Below are 21,926 nucleotides of genomic sequence, written 5' to 3'. Positions count from 1 at the left end.
TCACAATTTCAAGGGGTATTTATGTGGATAGAACAATTATATTCTTCTTTTCAAAAAGCCCAAAGCCCGGCCCAATCTAAAAGCAATGTCTTCCTTTTGAGTATAAAGTAAGGACTAAAGAAATAGCTGACAACGGATTAGTGTAAAACTAAGCAAACTGTCGTCAATTTGACCAAACTCTTCTTAACTTAGGACTAATCTTAGTACTTAAGGACGAGTCCCAGCCTGGCACTGTAACCATGTAAACCTTAAGAATAATCCTAAGTTGGGACTACTCGTCCTAACGTGAGACAGGATTTATCATAGCGTTTTGTGAAATCGGCTGCTGGTCATGCTGACTATAGTAACTGAAAAAGTTATAGGGAAAAACTTGGCCTTATTTTGGCCTTATTCAAGCTAGCATCGCTTACTATCTTCCCACAGTGGGACATCACTTCTACTCTCCGTGAAATATTAACCTTAAAGGGTCATGTCACACAAGGTAATTTTACAGGCAACCAGTTCAAGTTCGGCAATTTACTCCATTTAGAAGTTCACATATCATTGTTGTGGATGTGCTACATGAAGGGGTCATGTAGCATCCACAGCAGTTGGTTGCCTACAAGTTGCTTGTAAAAGCTGCCTTATGTGGCTAGGTCCGAGAACTTCTGGTTGCCATAAAAGATAAAGAAACATCATATCAGAGTTTACAACTTTAAGTTCAAGAAAGTTTATCAAGTCAGAAGAACACATTCTCAAAATGTTCTAAAATCAGTAACAAATCTTGACAAACCAAAACACTATGACTGCAAGAGAGCGAAACAAAATGGGACAATAAAAACGCCATATAAAGGCTCCACAAAAGAAAAAACCCAACATATAACCATGATATAACAAATATCATATACAACTGTAAAACCAAAGCTCTCACAGTGAGCCATAATTTGACCCATGACCTTAGGAGCGATGAAACTCTCTCACAATTGGTATAAAGTATAATCTGAGAAAAGACCCCAGGGGTGTTTCGTTTCTATTGGTACGCCCTGCATTTTCAGAGCAGGAAATAGGATGACTGAAAATAACAAGTGCGACGGTGGTCTAAACAGGCTGGTGACTGCAGACTGTGCGACTGTGCTTTGAATTACAAGAGTATCACTTCACACAACTTTGACGTTCTTTCTGACGAAATTTAATAATCGGTGGTTCGATTTGATTTGGATTATCAGACGGTGCGACTCTGTAAATTTGCTTCGAATTACAGGGTATAACTTCACACAACTTAGGGATATTTTCTGACGCATCTTACAACTCTGAGGTCCAATCTGACGGTTAATCAGACACTGTGGAAGAAATCCTTCAGAAAAAAATTTCTCGTTTTTAACTCGAGAGGTGTCCGTTTGGATTTATGACAATGGCTTCTGACTTTTCTCTGTACTTGCTGATGGTGTTACTCAGTGCAACATGTTGTCATTCTGATCCTATTATTATGTTGACAGCCAATACTTCTTACGCCATGGGTCTCGTTGGGGTGTATGAGGGAGCCAGCCTCAAGCTGACTTGTCAAGTAGAAAACCTAGATGATAAAGTAGTTGGTTGGATCTTCAGGACAACTCGAATTAGAGCGAATACAAATACAGCAAAGTATGAAGTGACGACTAATGGATCATTGTCCACATTAACCATTTTAAATTTGATGCGTGTACAAGATGCAGGACCTTACAGCTGTGGAGTGTATCTGAGTGATGAATTTTCAGATCCTGAGGTACGAGAGACTCTTGAAATACTTGTCTACTACTTCCCAGGTGACATGTATCCAATATGTATTGGGCCAACGGTCATTACAGAGGGTGAATCAGTAACCTTTCGATGTGAAAGTGAGCCTGGAGACCAGCCAGTTGACTTGACATGGAGACGGGATTCTGGGACAATTCAGGAATCAATCAGCACTGGTGAGCAAAACGGTAAGAAATTTGCTGAATACACATTCCAGCCAAGTAAAAATGATAATGGGATGACTGCTTACTGTATCATATCAAGTAATGCGATCTTTAAAGATCTAACATCTAATTGTTCGGTTGGACCTTTGAGTGTCCAGTACCCTCCTACTGGCATCTCTTTAACCAATCAAAATGTCTCGTACAGCAACTCCACATATGACGCCATCTTGTGTAGTGCCTCAGCTTTTCCAACTGACATTTCTTATACCTGGAGCTTTACCACATTTCTGGATTCATCTCAACAAACATTGATCAATGGCAACCAGACCTTGGTCATTCTCAATGTGACTATGTGTGAGTTTCCAATCATAGCGACCTGCCACGCCTCTAACGACATCGGAAACGCTGCTGCTAACTACACACTTTGTGAGCCTCCTCCACCACCAAACCCTGTTTGCTACCCGAACAATCAAGTCGTCCTCACAGAGGGTGTTCCTCAAATGTTTCAATGTGTAAGCTATTCTGAAGATGCCAACGCAACAGATGTAGTCTGGAGCCGTGATGAAGGACTGATCAGCGCAGACGACATAACAACTGGTGACTTACCCAATAGTTACAAATATTCAAACTACACATTTGTGCCAATGAGGGATGACTTTGGGATCATTGTAACCTGTTCCCTACCAGACGGAACAATCTTCCAAAACTATTGCGTAATCGGACCACTTTTAATCCAGTACATTTCGAGTGACGTGGCTATTACCAATGGAACATTCTTATATGAAAATATGACTTACGAGGCTTTCTCTTGCGAGTCGTCAGCTTTTTCTTTCGATATTTCATACAGCTGGAACTTCAACACGCCTCTAAGTGCATCTCAACACTTGTTGACCAACGACAACCAAACTTTGGTGATTTTAAACATCACCACTTGTGAGATTCTAATCATTGCTTCCTGCCTAGCAACCAACGACATCGGAGAATATTCTGCAAACGTTACACTTTGTGAGCCCCCACCACCACCCCCATCTACCACCCAGCTGATTATGACAACCGGAACCTCAAAACCAATAACGTCAATTGGACCAGCCTCTACAGGGCTCCCAATCACAATCACGGATCAAGCTGCGACAACTCCTAAACCTCTTCCCCCGACGCTTGCCTTCTACATTGTCATTATCGGTGTGGCCATTTTGGCTTTGATTGCCCTACTTGGCATCTGCTATATTGCACTAACTCCATCCAATAAAAGTTTGGGGAAAATGGACATGAAAGAAACAGACCAAGAAATCGGGCAGCACAAAAGTATAAATGTACAGCTTAAACGAGACTCAAGAATTTTTCTAGATGCAAACCCAAGAAGATCCATTTTATTCATGGACGAAGGTATTCCAGAGGAGTCCGCTATGGATAATCCAGGCTTCGATATGAAGACTTTTGACGGTGATAACAATATCCCTCAGGAAGTTTATCTTCTTGAGGAAGTTGTGGACACCATGAGTCCCAATAATCCAGAATCGGAAGAGATAGGCCAAACACAAGACAGCAGCAACAACACAGACTTTGGTAGCCAAGGAAAAGACCGAGGTGATGCCAATCAAGGACAGGACGAGAGTCTTGACAAGCCAGCCTTAAAAGATAAAGTAGTTTATGAGAACTTCATTTATGACGGTAACCAAGGAAACAACAAGCGATGAGGAGACTAGTGATCCTAAGAACCCGTCCTCAGAACCTGAAGAGGACCAAGTAGAAGACAAAGAAGCCATCGATAACGATGATATCAAGGATGATGAACATTAACTACTTTTGCGAGTGCCAAGCACAACACCGAAAAACCTGAGACAAATTTTGTGGGTTTGAATCCCACCCAAGTAAAATGCCTGTGATTTTTTTCAAAGAACTAAAAAAAAGTACTGAGCATATAATACACGCATCCGTGTGAGGCAACACAGGTAAAAAACAAAAACATTCTTTATCCCCGTTGCAAATTTAATATCTATTAAAAACCTGTTGTATTCAAACTGTTTGAGCTTGTGGCTATTGAAAATGTGAGATAATGTAAGGTCCAGACAAAAAAAATCATCTATTTTTCAACTTTTTTGTGTGCAGTACTCAAATAACATTTTGCAACGTCCTGGACAAATAAGAAAATGTTTTTCAAATATCTAAATTGCTCTAATAAACATCAGGTGATGCATCTTTAAAAAGCCAATTTTATATTTTACACAATTCAGTAAATAACAGAAGATATTCAAGACATAATATAATTACAGCTAGATTGAAAATTTGATTCGGTTCTCATTTAAAAATTTAAAGGCACACTGGACACTACTTGTAATTACTCAAAATAATTGTTAGCATAAACCTTACTGAGTAACGGGTAATTAAGAGCTGTTGATAGTATGAAACATTGTGAGAAATGGCTCCCTTTGAAGTAACATAGTTTTCGAGAAAGAAGTAATTTTCCACGAACTTGATTTTGAGACCTCAGAATTAAATTTTAAGGTCTCGAAATCAAGCATCTGAAAGCCCACAACTTTGTGCTACAAGGGTATTTTCTTCTTCTATTATTCTCTGGCAACTTCGACGACCAATTGAGCTCAAATTTTCACAGGTTTGTTATTTTAAGCATATGTTGAGATACACTTAGTGAGACGTGTGGTCTTTGACAATTACCAATAGTGTCCAGTGTCTTTTAGGAAATCTGAATTCAGAAATTTGTGGAAAGGGTTAAGTTGTTCTCCTCCATTTTTAACTTTCCTTGTTTTCTTTCTAACAACATTTTTTTTCCTCAACCATTTCACTGAGAATTATTGACCAGGCTTCAAGTAACACGTTTTGGGGGCTGTAAATAGCTTTTGTAGAAATTTGTAACAACAATGGATGTGAACAGTAATTGGGCAGAAATTTGTACAGATATAATAGATGAGGGTTTGAATCCCACCCGAGTAATATGCCTTTGATTTTTGTTTTCACAAAACTCAAAGAAAGGTGCTGAGTATACAGTGCTAACACACATCGGTGTATATGGATAAAATAAATAATGAGTAACTTGTAAATAAGTATGTTACTTGTTTATCTAAAGGTATGGAAGTTATTTTTCATAATTAATCAAGTGTTGTGAAATTGAGTAAGATATTGACTTTTTTTATGCTAATCAAGAGTCATTCTATTACCTGTAAACCAAATAGATTAGATGAGATTAGAATGGCTTAAGCCAATGAATGATAAAAGGATCAAACTTCCTTGGATTGGTCAGCCATTTTGTGGAGTCAAACTTCACAAAATGGCCGGCCATGTTTGTTAGTTCGTGATGTGTAAGGAAAACTGTCAATTTCAAGGCATGTTTGTGTGGATCATTATATTCTACTTTTAAGTTTTCTATCTAATGGTTTCAAACGCTTTTCAAAGACCAACTCGCCCAATCCAATTTGAAGTATTGGTCACACATAATTTAAAAAAACTATAGTTACCCTCAAATACAATACATTGAAAAATGGGTAGAAAAAAAAACAATACCTAAGGTTTTAATTGACTGTTACATCAAGAGTATAGAGCACAATTTTCATGCTTCTGCTTGCTATTGTATAACAGTGCCCTGTAGTGCAGTACATCTATTGGGACGTAATTGGGGCAGGGCCTTATTGTAAAAGAGTAAAAAACCACTCGTTTTGTCCGTCTTAGCACTCTTGCAATATAGCACACAACCTTTTTTGGAGTGAAAGACGGATACTTTCAACTCAATTGAGAGTGAAGTTCGTTCCAATTTCACTAAAAAGGAGTGGAACAGATTGACTTTCACTCTCAAAAGAGTGGAACTGACACCACTCAGACAAGAGAGTGAAATTTTAACTTTTTTTTACATTAAGAGAGTACTGCTGCTGCTGCTAAGCACAACAATTTGCTTAGCATGAAATTTTTGCCTTGATATAAAAACAGGGTTACTAACCAAATTTCAATGTGATTTTCAGGATAAGCAAACAACAGCTGAATACCAGTAATAAGCAAAATGCAACAAATGGAAATTTTGTTGGTAATCCTGTTTTTATCGAGAATGAAATTTCATGCTAAGCAAATTGTTGTGCTTAGCAGCTCTATGAAATTTGGCCCAGAATTCTGCAAGTGTATAAAGCAGAGATGATAATATGTATTTCAAAAGACAACTTTGTGAAAATACCTGGGGTTGATTCAGGGAAGATAAAGGGGAACCCCCATAAGACCACCACCTACAATTTATGGAATGTTAGAATTAGAATCCAAATTTACCTGCAGTCAATATTTATTTAAAGGCAGTGGACACTACTGGTTATTACTTAAAATAATCATAGCATAAAACCTCTCTTGGTAACGAGTAATGGGAGAGGTTGATAGTATGAAACATTGTGAGAAACGGCTCCCTCTAAAGTAATGTAGTTTTCGAGAAAGAAGTATTTTTCCAAGAATTTGATTTCGAGACCTCAGATTTAGAATTTGAGGTCTAAAATCAAGCATCTGAAAGCACACAACTTCGTGTGACAAGGGTGTTTTTATCTTTCATTATTATCTCACAACTTCGACGACCAATTGAGCTCAAATTTTCACAGGTTTGTTATTTTAAGCATATGTTGAGATACACTTAGTGAGACGTGTGGTCTTTGACAATTACCAATAGTGTCCAGTGTCTTTTAGGAAATCTGAATTCAGAAATTTGTGGAAAGGGTTAAGTTTTCTCCTCCATTTTTAACTTTCCTTGTTTTCTTTCTAACATTTTTTTTTCTTCAACCATTTCACTGAGAATTATTGACCAGGCTTCAAGTAATACGTTTTGGGGGCTGTAAATAGCTTTTGTAGAAATTTGTAACAACAATGTATGTGAACAGTAATTGGGCAGAAATTTGTACAGATATAACAGATGAGGGTTCGAATCCCACCCGAGTAATATGCCTTTGATTTTTTTTTTTTCACAAAACTCGAAGAAAGGTGCTGTGTATACAGTGCTAACACACATCGGTGTATATGGATAAAATAAATAATGAGTAACTTGTAAATAAGTATGTTACTCGTTTATCTAAAGGTATGGAAGTTATTTTTCATAATTAATCAAGTGTTGTGAAATTGAGTAAGATATTGACTTTTTTTATGCTAATCAAGAGTCATTCTATTACCTGTAAACCAAATAGATAAACCAAATAGATTAGATGAGATTAGAATGGCTTTTGGCAATGAATGATTAAAGGATCACACTGCCTTGGATCGGTCAGCCATTTTGTGGAGTCAAACTTTTGACTCCACAAAATGGCCGGCCATGTTTGTTAGTTCGTGATGTGTAAGGAAAACTGTCAATTTCAAGGCATGTTTGTGTGGATCATTATATTCTACTTTTAAGTTTTCTATCTAATGGTTTCAAACGCTTTTCAAAGAACAACTCGCCCAATCCAATTTGAAGTATTGGTCACACATAATTTAATAAAACTATTGTTACCCTCAAATACAATATATTGAAGAATGGGTAGGAAAAAAAAACAATACCTAAGGTTTTAATTGACTGTTACATCAAGAGTATAGAGCACAATTTTCATGCTTCTGCTTGCTATTGTATAACAGTGCCCTGAAGTGCAGTACATCTATGGGGACGTAATTAGGGCAGGGCCTTATTGTAAAAGAGTAAAAAACCACTCGTTTTGTCCGTCTTAGCACTCTTGCAATATGGCGGACAACCTTTTTTGGAGTGAAAGACGGATACTTTCAACTCAATTGAGAGTGAAGTTCGTTCCAATTTCACTAAAAAGGAGTGGAACAGATTGACTTTCACTCTCAAAAGAGTGGAACTGACACCACTCAGACAAGAGAGTGAAATTTTAACTTTTTTTTACATTAAGAGAGTACTGCTGCTGCTGCTAAGCACAACAATTTGCTTAGCATGAAATTTTTGCCTTGATATAAAAACAGGGTTACTAACCAAATTTCAATGTGATTTTCAGGATAAGCAAACAACAGCTGAATACCAGTAATAAGCAAAATGCAACAAATGGAAATTTTGTTGGTAATCCTGTTTTTATCGAGAATGAAATTTCATGCTAAGCAAATTGTTGTGCTTAGCAGCTCTATGAAATTTGGCCCAGAATTCTGCAAGTGTATAAAGCAGAGATGATAATATGTATTTCAAAAGACAACTTTGTGAAAATACCTGGGGTTGATTCAGGGAAGATAAAGGGGAACCCCCATAAGACCACCACCTACAATTTATGGAATGTTAGAATTAGAATCCAAATTTACCTGCAGTCAATATTTATTTAAAGGCAGTGGACACTACTGGTTATTACTTAAAATAATCATAGCATAAAACCTCTCTTGGTAACGAGTAATGGGAGAGGTTGATAGTATGAAACATTGTGAGAAACGGCTCCCTCTAAAGTAATGTAGTTTTCGAGAAAGAAGTATTTTTCCAAGAATTTGATTTCGAGACCTCAGATTTAGAATTTGAGGTCTAAAATCAAGCATCTGAAAGCACACAACTTCGTGTGACAAGGGTGTTTTTATCTTTCATTATTATCTCACAACTTCGACGACCAATTGAGCTCAAATTTTCACAGGTTTGTTATTTTAAGCATATGTTGAGATACACTTAGTGAGACGTGTGGTCTTTGACAATTACCAATAGTGTCCAGTGTCTTTTAGGAAATCTGAATTCAGAAATTTGTGGAAAGGGTTAAGTTTTCTCCTCCATTTTTAACTTTCCTTGTTTTCTTTCTAACATTTTTTTTTCTTCAACGATTTCACTGAGAATTATTGACCAGGCTTCAAGTAATACGTTTTGGGGGCTGTAAATAGCTTTTGTAGAAATTTGTAACAACAATGTATGTGAACAGTAATTGGGCAGAAATTTGTACAGATATAACAGATGAGGGTTCGAATCCCACCCGAGTAATATGCCTTTTTTTTTTTTTTTTTCACAAAACTCGAAGAAAGGTGCTGTGTATACAGTGCTAACACACATCGGTGTATATGGATAAAATAAATAATGAGTAACTTGTAAATAAGTATGTTACTTGTTTATCTAAAGGTATGGAAGTTATTTTTCATAATTAATCAAGTGTTGTGAAATTGAGTAAGATATTGACTTTTTTTATGCTAATCAAGAGTCATTCTATTACCTGTAAACCAAATAGATAAACCAAATAGATTAGATGAGATTAGAATGGCTTTTGGCAATGAATGATTAAAGGATCACACTGCCTTGGATCGGTCAGCCATTTTGTGGAGTCAAACTTTTGACTCCACAAAATGGCCGGCCATGTTTGTTAGTTCGTGATGTGTAAGGAAAACTGTCAATTTCAAGGCATGTTTGTGTGGATCATTATATTCTACTTTTAAGTTTTCTATCTAATGGTTTCAAACGCTTTTCAAAGAACAACTCGCCCAATCCAATTTGAAGTATTGGTCACACATAATTTAATAAAACTATTGTTACCCTCAAATACAATATATTGAAGAATGGGTAGGAAAAAAAAACAATACCTAAGGTTTTAATTGACTGTTACATCAAGAGTATAGAGCACAATTTTCATGCTTCTGCTTGCTATTGTATAACAGTGCCCTGTAGTGCAGTACATCTATTGGGACGTAATTGGGGCAGGGCCTTATTGTAAAAGAGTAAAAAACCACTCGTTTTGTCCGTCTTAGCACTCTTGCAATATAGCACACAACCTTTTTGGAGTGAAAGACGGATACTTTCAACTCAATTGAGAGTGAAGTTCGTTCCAATTTCACTAAAAAGGAGTGGAACAGATTGACTTTCACTCTCAAAAGAGTGGAACTGACACCACTCAGACAAGAGAGTGAAATTTTAACTTTTTTTTACATTAAGAGAGTACTGCTGCTGCTGCTAAGCACAACAATTTGCTTAGCATGAAATTTTTGCCTTGATATAAAAACAGGGTTACTAACCAAATTTCAATGTGATTTTCAGGATAAGCAAACAACAGCTGAATACCAGTAATAAGCAAAATGCAACAAATGGAAATTTTGTTGGTAATCCTGTTTTTATCGAGAATGAAATTTCATGCTAAGCAAATTGTTGTGCTTAGCAGCTCTATGAAATTTGGCCCAGAATTCTGCAAGTGTATAAAGCAGAGATGATAATATGTATGTCAAAAGACAACTTTGTGAAAATACCTGGGGTTGATTCAGGGAAGATAAAGGGGAACCCCCATAAGACCACCACCTACAATTTATGGAATGTTAGAATTAGAATCCAAATTTACCTGCAGTCAATATTTATTTAAAGGCAGTGGACACTACTGGTTATTACTTAAAATAATCATAGCATAAAACCTCTCTTGGTAACGAGTAATGGGAGAGGTTGATAGTATGAAACATTGTGAGAAACGGCTCCCTCTAAAGTAATGTAGTTTTCGAGAAAGAAGTATTTTTCCAAGAATTTGATTTCGAGACCTCAGATTTAGAATTTGAGGTCTAAAATCAAGCATCTGAAAGCACACAACTTCGTGTGACAAGGGTGTTTTTATCTTTCATTATTATCTCACAACTTTGACGACCAATTGAGCTCAAATTTTCACAGGTTTGTTATTTTAAGCATATGTTGAGATACACTTAGTGAGACGTGTGGTCTTTGACAATTACCAATAGTGTCCAGTGTCTTTTAGGAAATCTGAATTCAGAAATTTGTGGAAAGGGTTAAGTTTTCTCCTCCATTTTTAACTTTCCTTGTTTTCTTTCTAACATTTTTTTTTCTTCAACCATTTCACTGAGAATTATTGACCAGGCTTCAAGTAATACGTTTTGGGGGCTGTAAATAGCTTTTGTAGAAATTTGTAACAACAATGTATGTGAACAGTAATTGGGCAGAAATTTGTACAGATATAACAGATGAGGGTTCGAATCCCACCCGAGTAATATGCCTTTGATTTTTTTTTTCACAAAACTCGAAGAAAGGTGCTGTGTATACAGTGCTAACACACATCGGTGTATATGGATAAAATAAATAATGAGTAACTTGTAAATAAGTATGTTACTCGTTTATCTAAAGGTATGGAAGTTATTTTTCATAATTAATCAAGTGTTGTGAAATTGAGTAAGATATTGACTTTTTTTATGCTAATCAAGAGTCATTCTATTACCTGTAAACCAAATAGATAAACCAAATAGATTAGATGAGATTAGAATGGCTTTTGGCAATGAATGATTAAAGGATCACACTGCCTTGGATCGGTCAGCCATTTTGTGGAGTCAAACTTTTGACTCCACAAAATGGCCGGCCATGTTTGTTAGTTCGCGACATATAAGGAAAACCGTTCAATTTCAAGGCATGTTTGTGTGGATCATTATATTCTACTTTTAAGTTTTCTATCTAATGGTTTCAAACGCTTTTCAAAGAACAACTCGCCCAATCCAATTTGAAGTATTGGTCACACATAATTTAATAAAACTATTGTTACCCTCAAATACAATATATTGAAGAATGGGTAGGAAAAATAAACAATACCTAAGGTTTTAATTGACTGTTACATCAAGAGTATAGAGCACAATTTTCATGCTTCTGCTTGCTATTGTATAACAGTGCCCTGAAGTGCAGTACATCTATGGGGACGTAATTAGGGCAGGGCCTTATTGTAAAAGAGTGAAAAACCACTCGTTTTGTCCGTCATAGCACTCTTGCAATATAGCACACAACCTTTTTGGAGTGAAAGACGGATACTTTCAACTCGATTGAGAGTGAAGTTCGTTCCAATTTCACTAAAAAGGAGTGGAACAGATTGACTTTCACTCTCAAAGAGTGGAACTGAAACCACTCGGACAAGAGAGTGAAATTTTAACTTTTTTACATTAAGAGAGTAGAGCTGCTGCTGCTAAGCACAACAACTTGCTTAGCATGAAATTTTTGCCTTGATATAAAAACAGGGTTACCAACCAAATTTCAATGTGATTTTCAGGATAAGCAAACAACAGCTGAATACCAGTAACAAGCAAAATGCAACAAATGGAAATTTTGTTGGTAATCCTGTTTTTATCGAGGATGAAATTTCATGCTAAGCAAATTGTTGTGCTTAGCAGCTCTATGAAATTTGGCCCAGAATTCTGCAAGTGTATAAAGCAGAGCCATGATAATATGTATGTCAAAAGACAACTTTGTGAAAATACCTGGGGTTGATTCAGGGAAGATAAAGGGGAACCCCCATAAGACCACCACGTACAATTTATGGAATGTTAGAATTAGAATCCAAATTTACCTGCAGTCAATATTTATTTAAAGGCAGTGGACACCACTGGTTATTACTTAAAATAATCATTAGCATAAAACGAGTAATGGGAGAGGTTGATAGTATAAAACATTGTGAGAAACGGCTCCCTCTAAAGTAATGTAGTTTTCGAGAAAGAAGTATTTTTCCAAGAATTTGATTTCGAGACCTCAGATTTAGAATTTGAGGTCTAAAATCAAGCATCTGAAAGCACACAACTTCGTGTGACAAGGGTGTTTTTATCTTTCATTATTATCTCACAACTTTGATGACTGATTGAGCTCAAGTTTTCACAGGTTTGTGAATTTTATGCATATATATGTTGAGGTACACAAACTGTGAAGGCTAGTCTTTGACAATTACCAAAGGTGTCCAGTGTCATTAAGTCATGAAGGCCATGGCCTTGGTGCCCCATCAAAAGTTACCCAATCTTTATTATTTTTCATAAATGAAAATGGCCTTGCCCTCTCGAACATGAAATTCCAGGCCTGTATAAGTGAAATTGAGTCAATTAATGCATGTAAATTTGCTAATTGGTATTTCTTTAATCATAAATTGCTGAAATGTATATAATTGTGAATTATTGCATTAGAGGCATTCCACCAAGTTGGGACACACTTTGTGACTTTTGTCTGACAAGTGCATGATTTTAGTCCTACCCACGTTCTGCTATATTTAATCACTGACTATCACAACAAATGTTTTCCCTTGTACATTTTGTATCCTTGTAGTTAGTGCACAAAGTGAATTTGCACAATTAAGTATTTGAGTGTGAATTTTCTTTTTTAAGTTCTGGCCAGACCATATTTACATCCAAAAAACATTTTTAATACACACAGAAAATGGCACATGAAATAGCCTAATTGATTCAATTTAATTATATCTTTTCATTCAATGGACAGGTATTGCACAAAAATCACACTGTGTCCCAACTTGGTGGAATGACCCACATACAGGGATAGACTTTAAAATGGCAATTATTTTGAGTTCCTCAATTCAATATTCCATTTAGAAAGTTGTACAATGCACATGCTATAGTGGGATACCCAACTTCTATGGCTTTTTTATGAATAGTCATTATGCATGTTTGCACATTCCCTGTGCGCATAAAGAATAGCGCTTTTCACACGCTAACCAAATCTGGATTATGTCAAGGTTAACCACCTGCCCCGGATAAAAAATGTCCCACTATTATGCCGCTGGAAAAAAAGCTTTAGAAAGTCACACATTATAATTGTTCATCTTGTAAGAGCAAACATTTGTGGTATTGCTAACACACAATGCATGGTATTTAGAATATATGTTTATTCGATAATGTTTTAGTTTTGTGTAGAGATGTGCCTAGCTAAACTTCAATTTAAAATTAAAAGAGCATAGATTGGATTGAAATACAGTCAACCTGAAATTTATTTCTTTGTTACCCCTTTTTCACTTCCTTGTATTTTAAAGAAAAAATTCATTTCTGTATACAATGCACCACTCAGAACTATGAATATAGAAACTCAACCAAATTTCAGGCATTGTATACAATTTACAAAATGTATAGTCTTTTTTTTTTTTTTTTTTTTTCAAAGCCTATGTACCCGCATGTACATTGTTATTTTATGTATATATGTTGAGATACACCAAGTGAGAAGACTGGTCTTAGACAATTACCAAAGATGGCCAAGCCAGTGCGTTTAAGAGGCCCTTAAACTCGTCGGTCGCACCACGAACTGACCTAACTCGTTCACTGTTTTAAAAAACGTGTTCAGAGAAAATCACGATTGAAGTTGCACTACTTTTGAAACTGCTGTTTTGGAGTCTGCTTACCAACTTTATTGTATTATTTTATGACGAAAACAAAGCTGAATACTTTATTCATACAGAACTATCAATGTGTTTTAATCCCTAAAACTTTTTTAATAAGTAATTAATTCCTAAACAGATGGGTCACTTTGTGAAATTGAAAATTTCGTTTTTGCCTGCAGCGCGCTGTGTACAAACCAATGCGTAATAGAGACCTATCGAGATCGGTCACTTTGTGAAAATACTACGCTCCCCAGTTAGGTCACTTCGTGGTGCGAAAATTTGCATGCGCGCCATAATCGCGCGCGCTGTAGCGCCTAGTTTAACCATTGGTAAAGCGACGTATCTAGATAGGTCACTTTGTGAAAAGACAAAATGGCAAGTCCAGCGATGCGTCGTTTATACTAATTAGTGTAATTACCAAACTATTACATATTAGGCACTGAAACTTGCTGATAATGTTAACAGCATTGAGTTTGTCAATAATTTGTTTTAAAACAAATTTGCGAAAATGTGTGATTTTGTGTCAGTTAGGTCAGTTCGTGGTGCGACCGACGAACTGTTGAACAAGAGATGGCATTCTGGATGGAGACAGTCAGAAAATTCCAAGTTCTGGGAGCCTAACAGAAAAATTTGCTCTAGATTATTACAATCTTACAAAAAAAGTAGATCTCCATAATGCTCCAATCTTATTAGTACATTCCTAATGAAGTCAAAAATTTCAAATCGCATTTTAAAATTGAAGACTATACAACTGTTTTTGCCGCCAGACTCTACAGGTCTACATTCAAGAAACCTAAGGTTAAAAAATAAATAATACTAAAAATAAAATAAAAATAGCAGGATACCAAGCAGAGCTTGTGCACACTACATGGTATATTGCCTGGTGATCAATTCCATGCGAGTAATGCTGTTATGGCTCTACTTTTTGAAATTGAGCCCCCATGGAACACCCATCTGAAAAGAGACAAGTACGGACTTGCTCAAGAGTGCACAATATGACTCTTTAGCATACCCCCCCCCCCCCGACCACCCTTTCAGTTGCAAATTACTGAATTCTCAAGTCATTCGATTGCAATCAACAACATCAAGGGATTCTTCAAAGCTCATTAACAAATTATTCTTGCCTATATCCTCCAGCAATTGTTGGAATCTACCATTGATTGGCCAAATCTAATCTTAGACTAATAGCTTCCCACTTTAAAAGCACTCTCAGATTGTCAATTACATCATGGAGCAAGCCCTACTCACACAAGTATTTAAATTTTAAAGGATGTGTCCCTTGCTACCTGTCCAAAGACAAACTAGCAAACAAATCAGCTGGACCTCATGTGATTTTGTATTTATATGTTTCCAATTTATTTAATTTTGGCATAACCTGGGATTGAGGTGAACGGCCATTTAAAAACAAGCCTGCATGGAAATGAAATATGGGGAATGAGAAATCATGTTTAAGGAAAACTTTTGCTATAGATAACTTAAAACAGTACGTACAGTGTGTAAGGTAGCAAACTATAGCAATCAAATTCAAGCATTTTAGTTACATTTCTTGTTCCACCAGTGACATTACAAGCAAGGCTTGTGCAATATACTTAAATGAATGCACACTTACAAATTAATGTAAGTAAAATATTGAGCACAATTTTAATTGCGCAGTATTTCAGTATTTTACATGTCAAAAACAGACTTCTATAAAATGTTTTAGATTTTTTTCACTTCACCAAGAAATGAACAAAACTCCAACATGTAGAAAATCTTGTTTTCTTTTTGTTAACACGCCCATCCCTTCATGGAAACGGTGACAATATGGACATGGTATTACTAGCATACATCCTTCAAGTTGATCCTTTTCGTAACAACATTATGCAAAACTGAAAACGCCCACAACAACTGCTTGTAGACAGTGAATTCTATACACTCCATCCGGTGTACTTCAACACAACTTCTACCCAACCTAGTGTCAAAGGTTCATCCCTATGGATACCACCATATACTATGACAGCCCCTTGGAGATTAAATTATCAAACATTCCTCTTGAAGTAGTAGTGGGCGGCCTACATCCTGGTCCAGTTTATTTTACTTGGACATTTCTCAAGTTGGCTGATTGTTCTTTGAACCAGCCAAAGAAACAAATGTAGACAATGTTACAAATGAAAATACCAAGGACGAGCAACAATAAACTTAACAAATATTATCAATCCGAAACTCAAAATGCTTACTTCGACTTTTGTTAATCACAATGAACAATTTCATTTTGTTTCCATTCTATTTATAGACATGTTCCTATTGTGTGATCAAGAGTTTTGTAAACATTCTTGTCCAAAACACAAAAGTGACTGAAATAGCGCCCTCTTGTGGATTAACCTTCAATCACAGACTTGGAAATTCTGAAGTCAAAACAACTTTATTATCACTACTATTTATAGACATTATTCCAAGACATTGTTCCTACTAGCTGTCAGACTGAAATAGCGCCCTCTTGTGGATTAACCTTCAATCACAGACTTGGAAATTCTGAAGTCAAAACAACTTTATTATCACTACTATTTATAGACATTATTCCAAGACATTGTGCCTACTAGCTGTCAGACTGAAATAGCGCCCTCTTGTGGATTAACCTTCAATCACAGACTTTGGTGTTCACACCATATTATGACAAAAGTAAATGGAACAATCAGATTAGTCCAAATGGCAAAAGATTTAACCTTCTTTGGGAGGAAGTAAAGAATTGCAACATTCCATATGAAAGCAACTACACAAAATCCACTCCTTTCACATATTATGAATGGAAAAACGTTGATTCTGATTTCTTATTACAAAATACAAACATTTAATCTTGAGGAGAACTAATGCTTGACAATTCTATTCAAACCATACACAACACATTTTTTTATTATTTTCAAACAAATGTCTGCAGATACTAGATTGTTTAAACTTGTACTTCAATCTTGGACTGTATGCTTCAAGAAATCTTAGCTTCATGATGGTCTTGTTCTATATGTATTATTCTATACTCCAATCGGTGGAAGAACTAGCGACCATGCCCCCAAAAAGGGCAATAATTCCTTTACATTGACAATATCGATTAATGAATAATTTGAACCTAGGTTGTTCCCTTATTGCTTTCCATATCTTGCTCTGAAATGTGTACCAATGACTTGGAGCAAACCCATTCAGAAAGTGATTGGAGGAAGAAAATCCTAGAGTCGGTAGAAAATATGGCTTGCCCCCTCTATTGAATTGTTGCATTATCCCATGATGAGGCTGTGCAGACTTTACATAAAACCAATTCACATCAGTGATTCCAATCTGTGTACAGACTTTGGAAACCCCTGGCAAGTGCAGACTTGCCTGGCCCATGCTGGCCCAACTAAAGAACTCATTTACATAACAAGCCCCACCCCTTCATGCAGTCAGCCAGCTCCACTGGACTGTGATTGGCTGAATGTGGCACACTTCTCTTGTCAATCACACAGTGTGCCTGCACGTGGCATAAGTGTGACTCAAGGGCTCTGATGTCATTGGGTGGTAGCTGTTAATGAATTATGCATGAGTGATCTGCTCTGAGGCAAGGAGGAGGCAAGCAAGTACCTGGGTTGTTGGAGAGAACAGTGTATCAGATGAAAGCAAGGAAACAAGATGAACTTTTGCTGAGGATTTCCTAGCTATACATTCTCACTTCAAGCAACAAAATTGAACTCTTAGACAGTTGTTGTCTACTTCTGAGTTGAGCTATTGATACATTGGTGATTGGTTCATTAGAGCATGGTTAGGTCTGCATCTATTGGTAGCGTAGTTAATGAGCAATTACAACAAACTGTTACTTATTAACATGGACATCTGTGACCAGTTAAACCAGACAACATGCTGGTAGCGCCTTACCAGCAGTGTGGATATATTTAGCATCACTGTTAGCAGATGTAAATCGAGTCGGATGTACAACTGTTACAAAGTGAATACTCTCTGAGAAACTTTCATCTTCAGCGGACATTCATTCTGGACCTTCAAGATGGATTTACCCAAGACATGGTCAACATCTTTGCAGATCTCTCTCTACCTACTAACCCTGATAACGGTTTCCCAATCCCAAAGTGAGCCTAGTTTTATTTCGCAGCCAATAGAACGAACAGTCCTTGAAGGCGATGACGTCACGTTTTATTGCATCATTGACAATCTGCTGCTCTCCCATAAAGTCTCGTGGTATCGCGGAGGTATAAAGATTAGTACAGGGGTTACTATTGATCCGAGTTTAACCCAAGTCGTTGATCGTTTCTCCATTGAAGGAAATGAAGATCAGGGTGAGTACAACCTCAAGATAACTGAAGTTGCTTTGGCTGATGACATTGATTATTACTGTAAAGTAACCGCATCTGGCGGCTTCAACTTAGAGTCGGACCATGCCAGACTAGAAGTGCACCATGTCCCGCCAAATAAGTATCCAGGCTGTTTCCCGCTAAGTAAAGAGAGCTTTGTTGCGGGGGAGACAATCACCCTTACTTGCCAGTCCGAACGTGGGAATCCACCAGTGATGCTAAAGTGGCTAAGAAAAGAACAACATTTATCAGCTCACTTAGATGACTCACAGAATGGTTATCGCAGTCTTGATTATGAATTCACCATTGGACCGGAAAACCACGGCGATATATTCCAATGCAAGATGGAATCAAGTGCTGCAAACACTTATATTCGTCGTAGCTGTAGTCTCGGACCGTTGAATGTGTTGTTCCCGCCAGCAAAACCTATTCTTGAGACGACTCCAAAGATAATCGCGGCAGACCAGGAAGTTGAACTTAGCTGTAAAACGGATGCTAATCCAACTCCGCTCTATACCTGGAGTTTCACCAACAACTTTGACCAGAGGAGGATCACGTATACCGAGAATGGCCAAAATATCTTATTCACAACAGAATTATCCGATAACGGAACTGTAATCACGTGTAATGCAACAAACGAATACGGGACAAATCAATCCAAAACGCTTCTAAACATTAATCCGACACAGACCAAGCCGGTATACGGTACCACGCCATCACAAACTTTAAAACCAAACGATGACAATAGTGATCAACCAAATAAACCACAAACTGATACCTCAAACAATGTGGTCCTCAAACCTGAGATCCTAGCGATCGTTGCAAGCACCCTGACCCTTATTCTTCTTGTCCTTATTATTCTGATCGTAATTACGTGCCGTTGTCGTCCACAAAACCCTAAGACTGTGAACCAAATGCCGCAAATGATCTACGGACAGTACGGCCCAACCTCAGTCCAAGGTTGGGAACAAGGCAGTATCTATTTTGAGCCGAGGGACAGAATAAGCGTGAGGGACATGCCAACGTGGCAGCGACCCACGCCATGGCACAGGAACGTCGCTGTGCAGGTTCCATGGGTGGAGGAACCCCCCTACGAGGAAATCGGACAAAACTGGGACGAAGGAATGACTCTGGAGATTTAGAGAAACTATTTTGTGTTGTTTTAAAAACAACGAGATCTTATTTTCTTTTTTTGTGTAAATATGTAAAATTTCCAAATGCAATTTTGTAAAAAAAAAATAATGTCAAAGTGAATGTTCCAGCAATTATACTAATCCAAATTTTGATTTAAAAAATCTGCACTGAATGAACGTGACCACATACAAATTTCAAAAATAATTATTGAATCAAAAGATGAAACTACCAAGCTCTATTTAAGTTTTTATAATTGTAACCATGCATTTAATTCCTAAACTTTTGATAATCATCAATTATTTACGGTACTTATGTGTACCATTCTTCTATGGTTGAGAGTACTTTTTCAGATAAAGGGGATGTCACAATATTGTTTTTTTCTTGAAAACATTTCAAATCAAGGGAAGAAATATTGTTAAAGAAAACACTTAAAGGCAGTGGACACTATTGGTAATTACTCAAAATAATTATCAGTATAAAACCTCACTTGGTAACGAGTAATGGGGAGAGGTTGATAGTATGAAAGTAATTTTCCACGAATTTCATTTCGAGACATCAAGTTTAGGATTTAAGATCTTGAAATCAAGCATATGAAAGCACACAACTTCGTGTGACAAGGGTGTTTTTTTCTTTCATTATTATCTTGCAACTATGACGACCGATTGAGCTCAAGTTTTGTTATTTTATGCATGTGTTGATATACACAAAGTGAGAAGACTGGTCTTTGAAAATTACCAATAGTGTCCACTGTCTTTAAAGGAACACGTTGCCTTGGATCGGTCGAGTTGGTCTTTGAAAAGCGTTTGTAACCGTTTTTTATAAAATGCATATGGGTAGAAAGATGTTGTAAAAGTAGAATACAATGATCCACACAAACATGCCTCGAAATTGAACGGTTTGCCTTTTACCTCGTTGACTAACACGGTCGGCCATTTATGGGAGTCAAAATTTTGACTCCCATAAATGGCCGACCGTGTTAGTTCGCACAGTAAAAGGAAAACCACGCAATTTCGATGGAAACTTGTGTGGATCATTGTATTCTACTTTTAAAACATCTTTCCAACCATATGAAATTTTTAAAAAACCAACTCGTCCGATCCAAGGCAACGTGTTCCTTTAACAACCATCTCATATTTACAAGTTTTGTTTGTTTGAAAGCAGCTGTTGTTACTTTGGCTTGACACAGTTCCTCTGTATCCAGTTTTTTGTTAAATTAAAGAACTACTTTAAAGAAATATTCCCTGGATGACTGATACTTAAACTCCTCAACTGTTTAACTTGATCTGTTGAATAATTATCAAGGTTGAAAACATTACAGTCAAGCATTCAACCAGGGCCCACTTTCAAAGAGCTGCTTAAACAGAAAAATTTTGAAAAAATGGTCTGCTAAAAGCAAAATTAGCAGGATACCAGTCACAAATTGTTTTCTTTAAGCATAATTTTGTTTTGCTTAATTTTGTTTTCTGCTTAAAGGCAGTGGACACTATTGGTAATTACTCAAAATAATTTTTAGCAAAGGAACTTGATTGGTAACGAGTAATGGGGAGAGGTTGATAGTATAAAACATTGTGAGAAACGGCTCCCTCTGAAGTAACGTAGTTTTCGAGAAAGAAGTAATTTTCCACGAATTTGATTTCGAGGCCTCAGATTTAGAACTTGAGGTCTCGAAATCAAACATTAAAAATGCTTAAATGTCTTTAGCAGCTCTATGAATGACGCTCTTTTCAATAGGTATTGACTATCTATAGTCTAGGTGACACTGTGAAAACAATTGTTATATAAAACTATAGAAAACTCAACTGAATGTGCCCCTCTGAAAACCGAAAGTCAATCTTCCTCATATACAAAAAATGCTCGCTATGTTTTATATGAAATTTAACTTCTGGTTAAAGATCAGGCTCACTTTTTGTGCCTTGTGAATGGTTTGTCCCTATCAAGTGCAATATAATTGATTATTTTTTTTCAATTGTTAAAAATGACTGTTTTGGTTAGATTTACATTGGCCTTACACCCAACTTTAGTCCAAGTAGATATTTGAGCCAAACTAAGTGTAGGTCTACTCTAGTTAAAACAATCCAATTTTGGATGGTACTCAAGTTGGGACATAGCAATTCTTGTAGCTTAAAATCACCAGGGTTTGTAAATGTAACCATAATTGTATCATTTAAGCTGAATTTAATCAAAAATGCACAGAAACAAAACCTGGGAGTGTTCAAGCTTGCTTTTTCCTTTAAAACCTTTTTGGAAATAGATTTCCAGCCATGCTTTCATCATCTCCAAAATGACTCATGGTAGCAAAACATATAAACAAAATTTTAAAATGCATGTACACCGATGAAAAATAATATCAGGTTTAACAAAAGCATTTTACAAAGTGTTTTTTTTTTCTTGACATCTGAGTTCACAACTTCAAATTAACAAGAAACTGGTTCTCTGAAAATTTAATCTTTGGTAACTGTTCTGCTAAGCAAGATATTTTGTGCTAAACATACTATCCGTTCCTAATTAGCAGCTCTATGAAATTAAGCCAGACTGTG

The 21,926-nt window shown here is 36.6% G+C and overlaps 3 protein-coding genes across 3 annotated transcripts in view; 2 read left to right on the top strand and 1 right to left on the bottom strand.

Annotated features, from left to right (window-relative positions):
- LOC139939144 (uncharacterized) overlaps nucleotides 1-21,926 on the bottom strand; it is an 82,534-nt gene that overhangs the window by 18,026 nt on the left and 42,582 nt on the right. The gene's annotated exons all lie outside the window — the stretch shown is intronic.
- LOC139938221 (uncharacterized) lies at nucleotides 1,385-10,067 on the top strand. The gene has a single exon (XM_071933626.1). The coding sequence runs from the start codon at nucleotides 1,385-1,387 to the stop codon at nucleotides 3,611-3,613; it is 2,229 nt and encodes a 742-aa protein (XP_071789727.1). The 3' UTR covers nucleotides 3,614-10,067.
- LOC139938446 (kin of IRRE-like protein 1) lies at nucleotides 17,481-20,221 on the top strand. Its single transcript, XM_071933981.1, has one exon. The coding sequence runs from the start codon at nucleotides 17,952-17,954 to the stop codon at nucleotides 19,395-19,397; it is 1,446 nt and encodes a 481-aa protein (XP_071790082.1). The 5' UTR covers nucleotides 17,481-17,951; the 3' UTR covers nucleotides 19,398-20,221.

This window comes from Asterias amurensis, chromosome 6 (genome assembly GCF_032118995.1).
Source record: "Asterias amurensis chromosome 6, ASM3211899v1".
NCBI lineage: Eukaryota > Metazoa > Echinodermata > Asteroidea > Forcipulatida > Asteriidae > Asterias > Asterias amurensis.
This window is presented reverse-complemented; position numbering and strand designations above follow the sequence as displayed.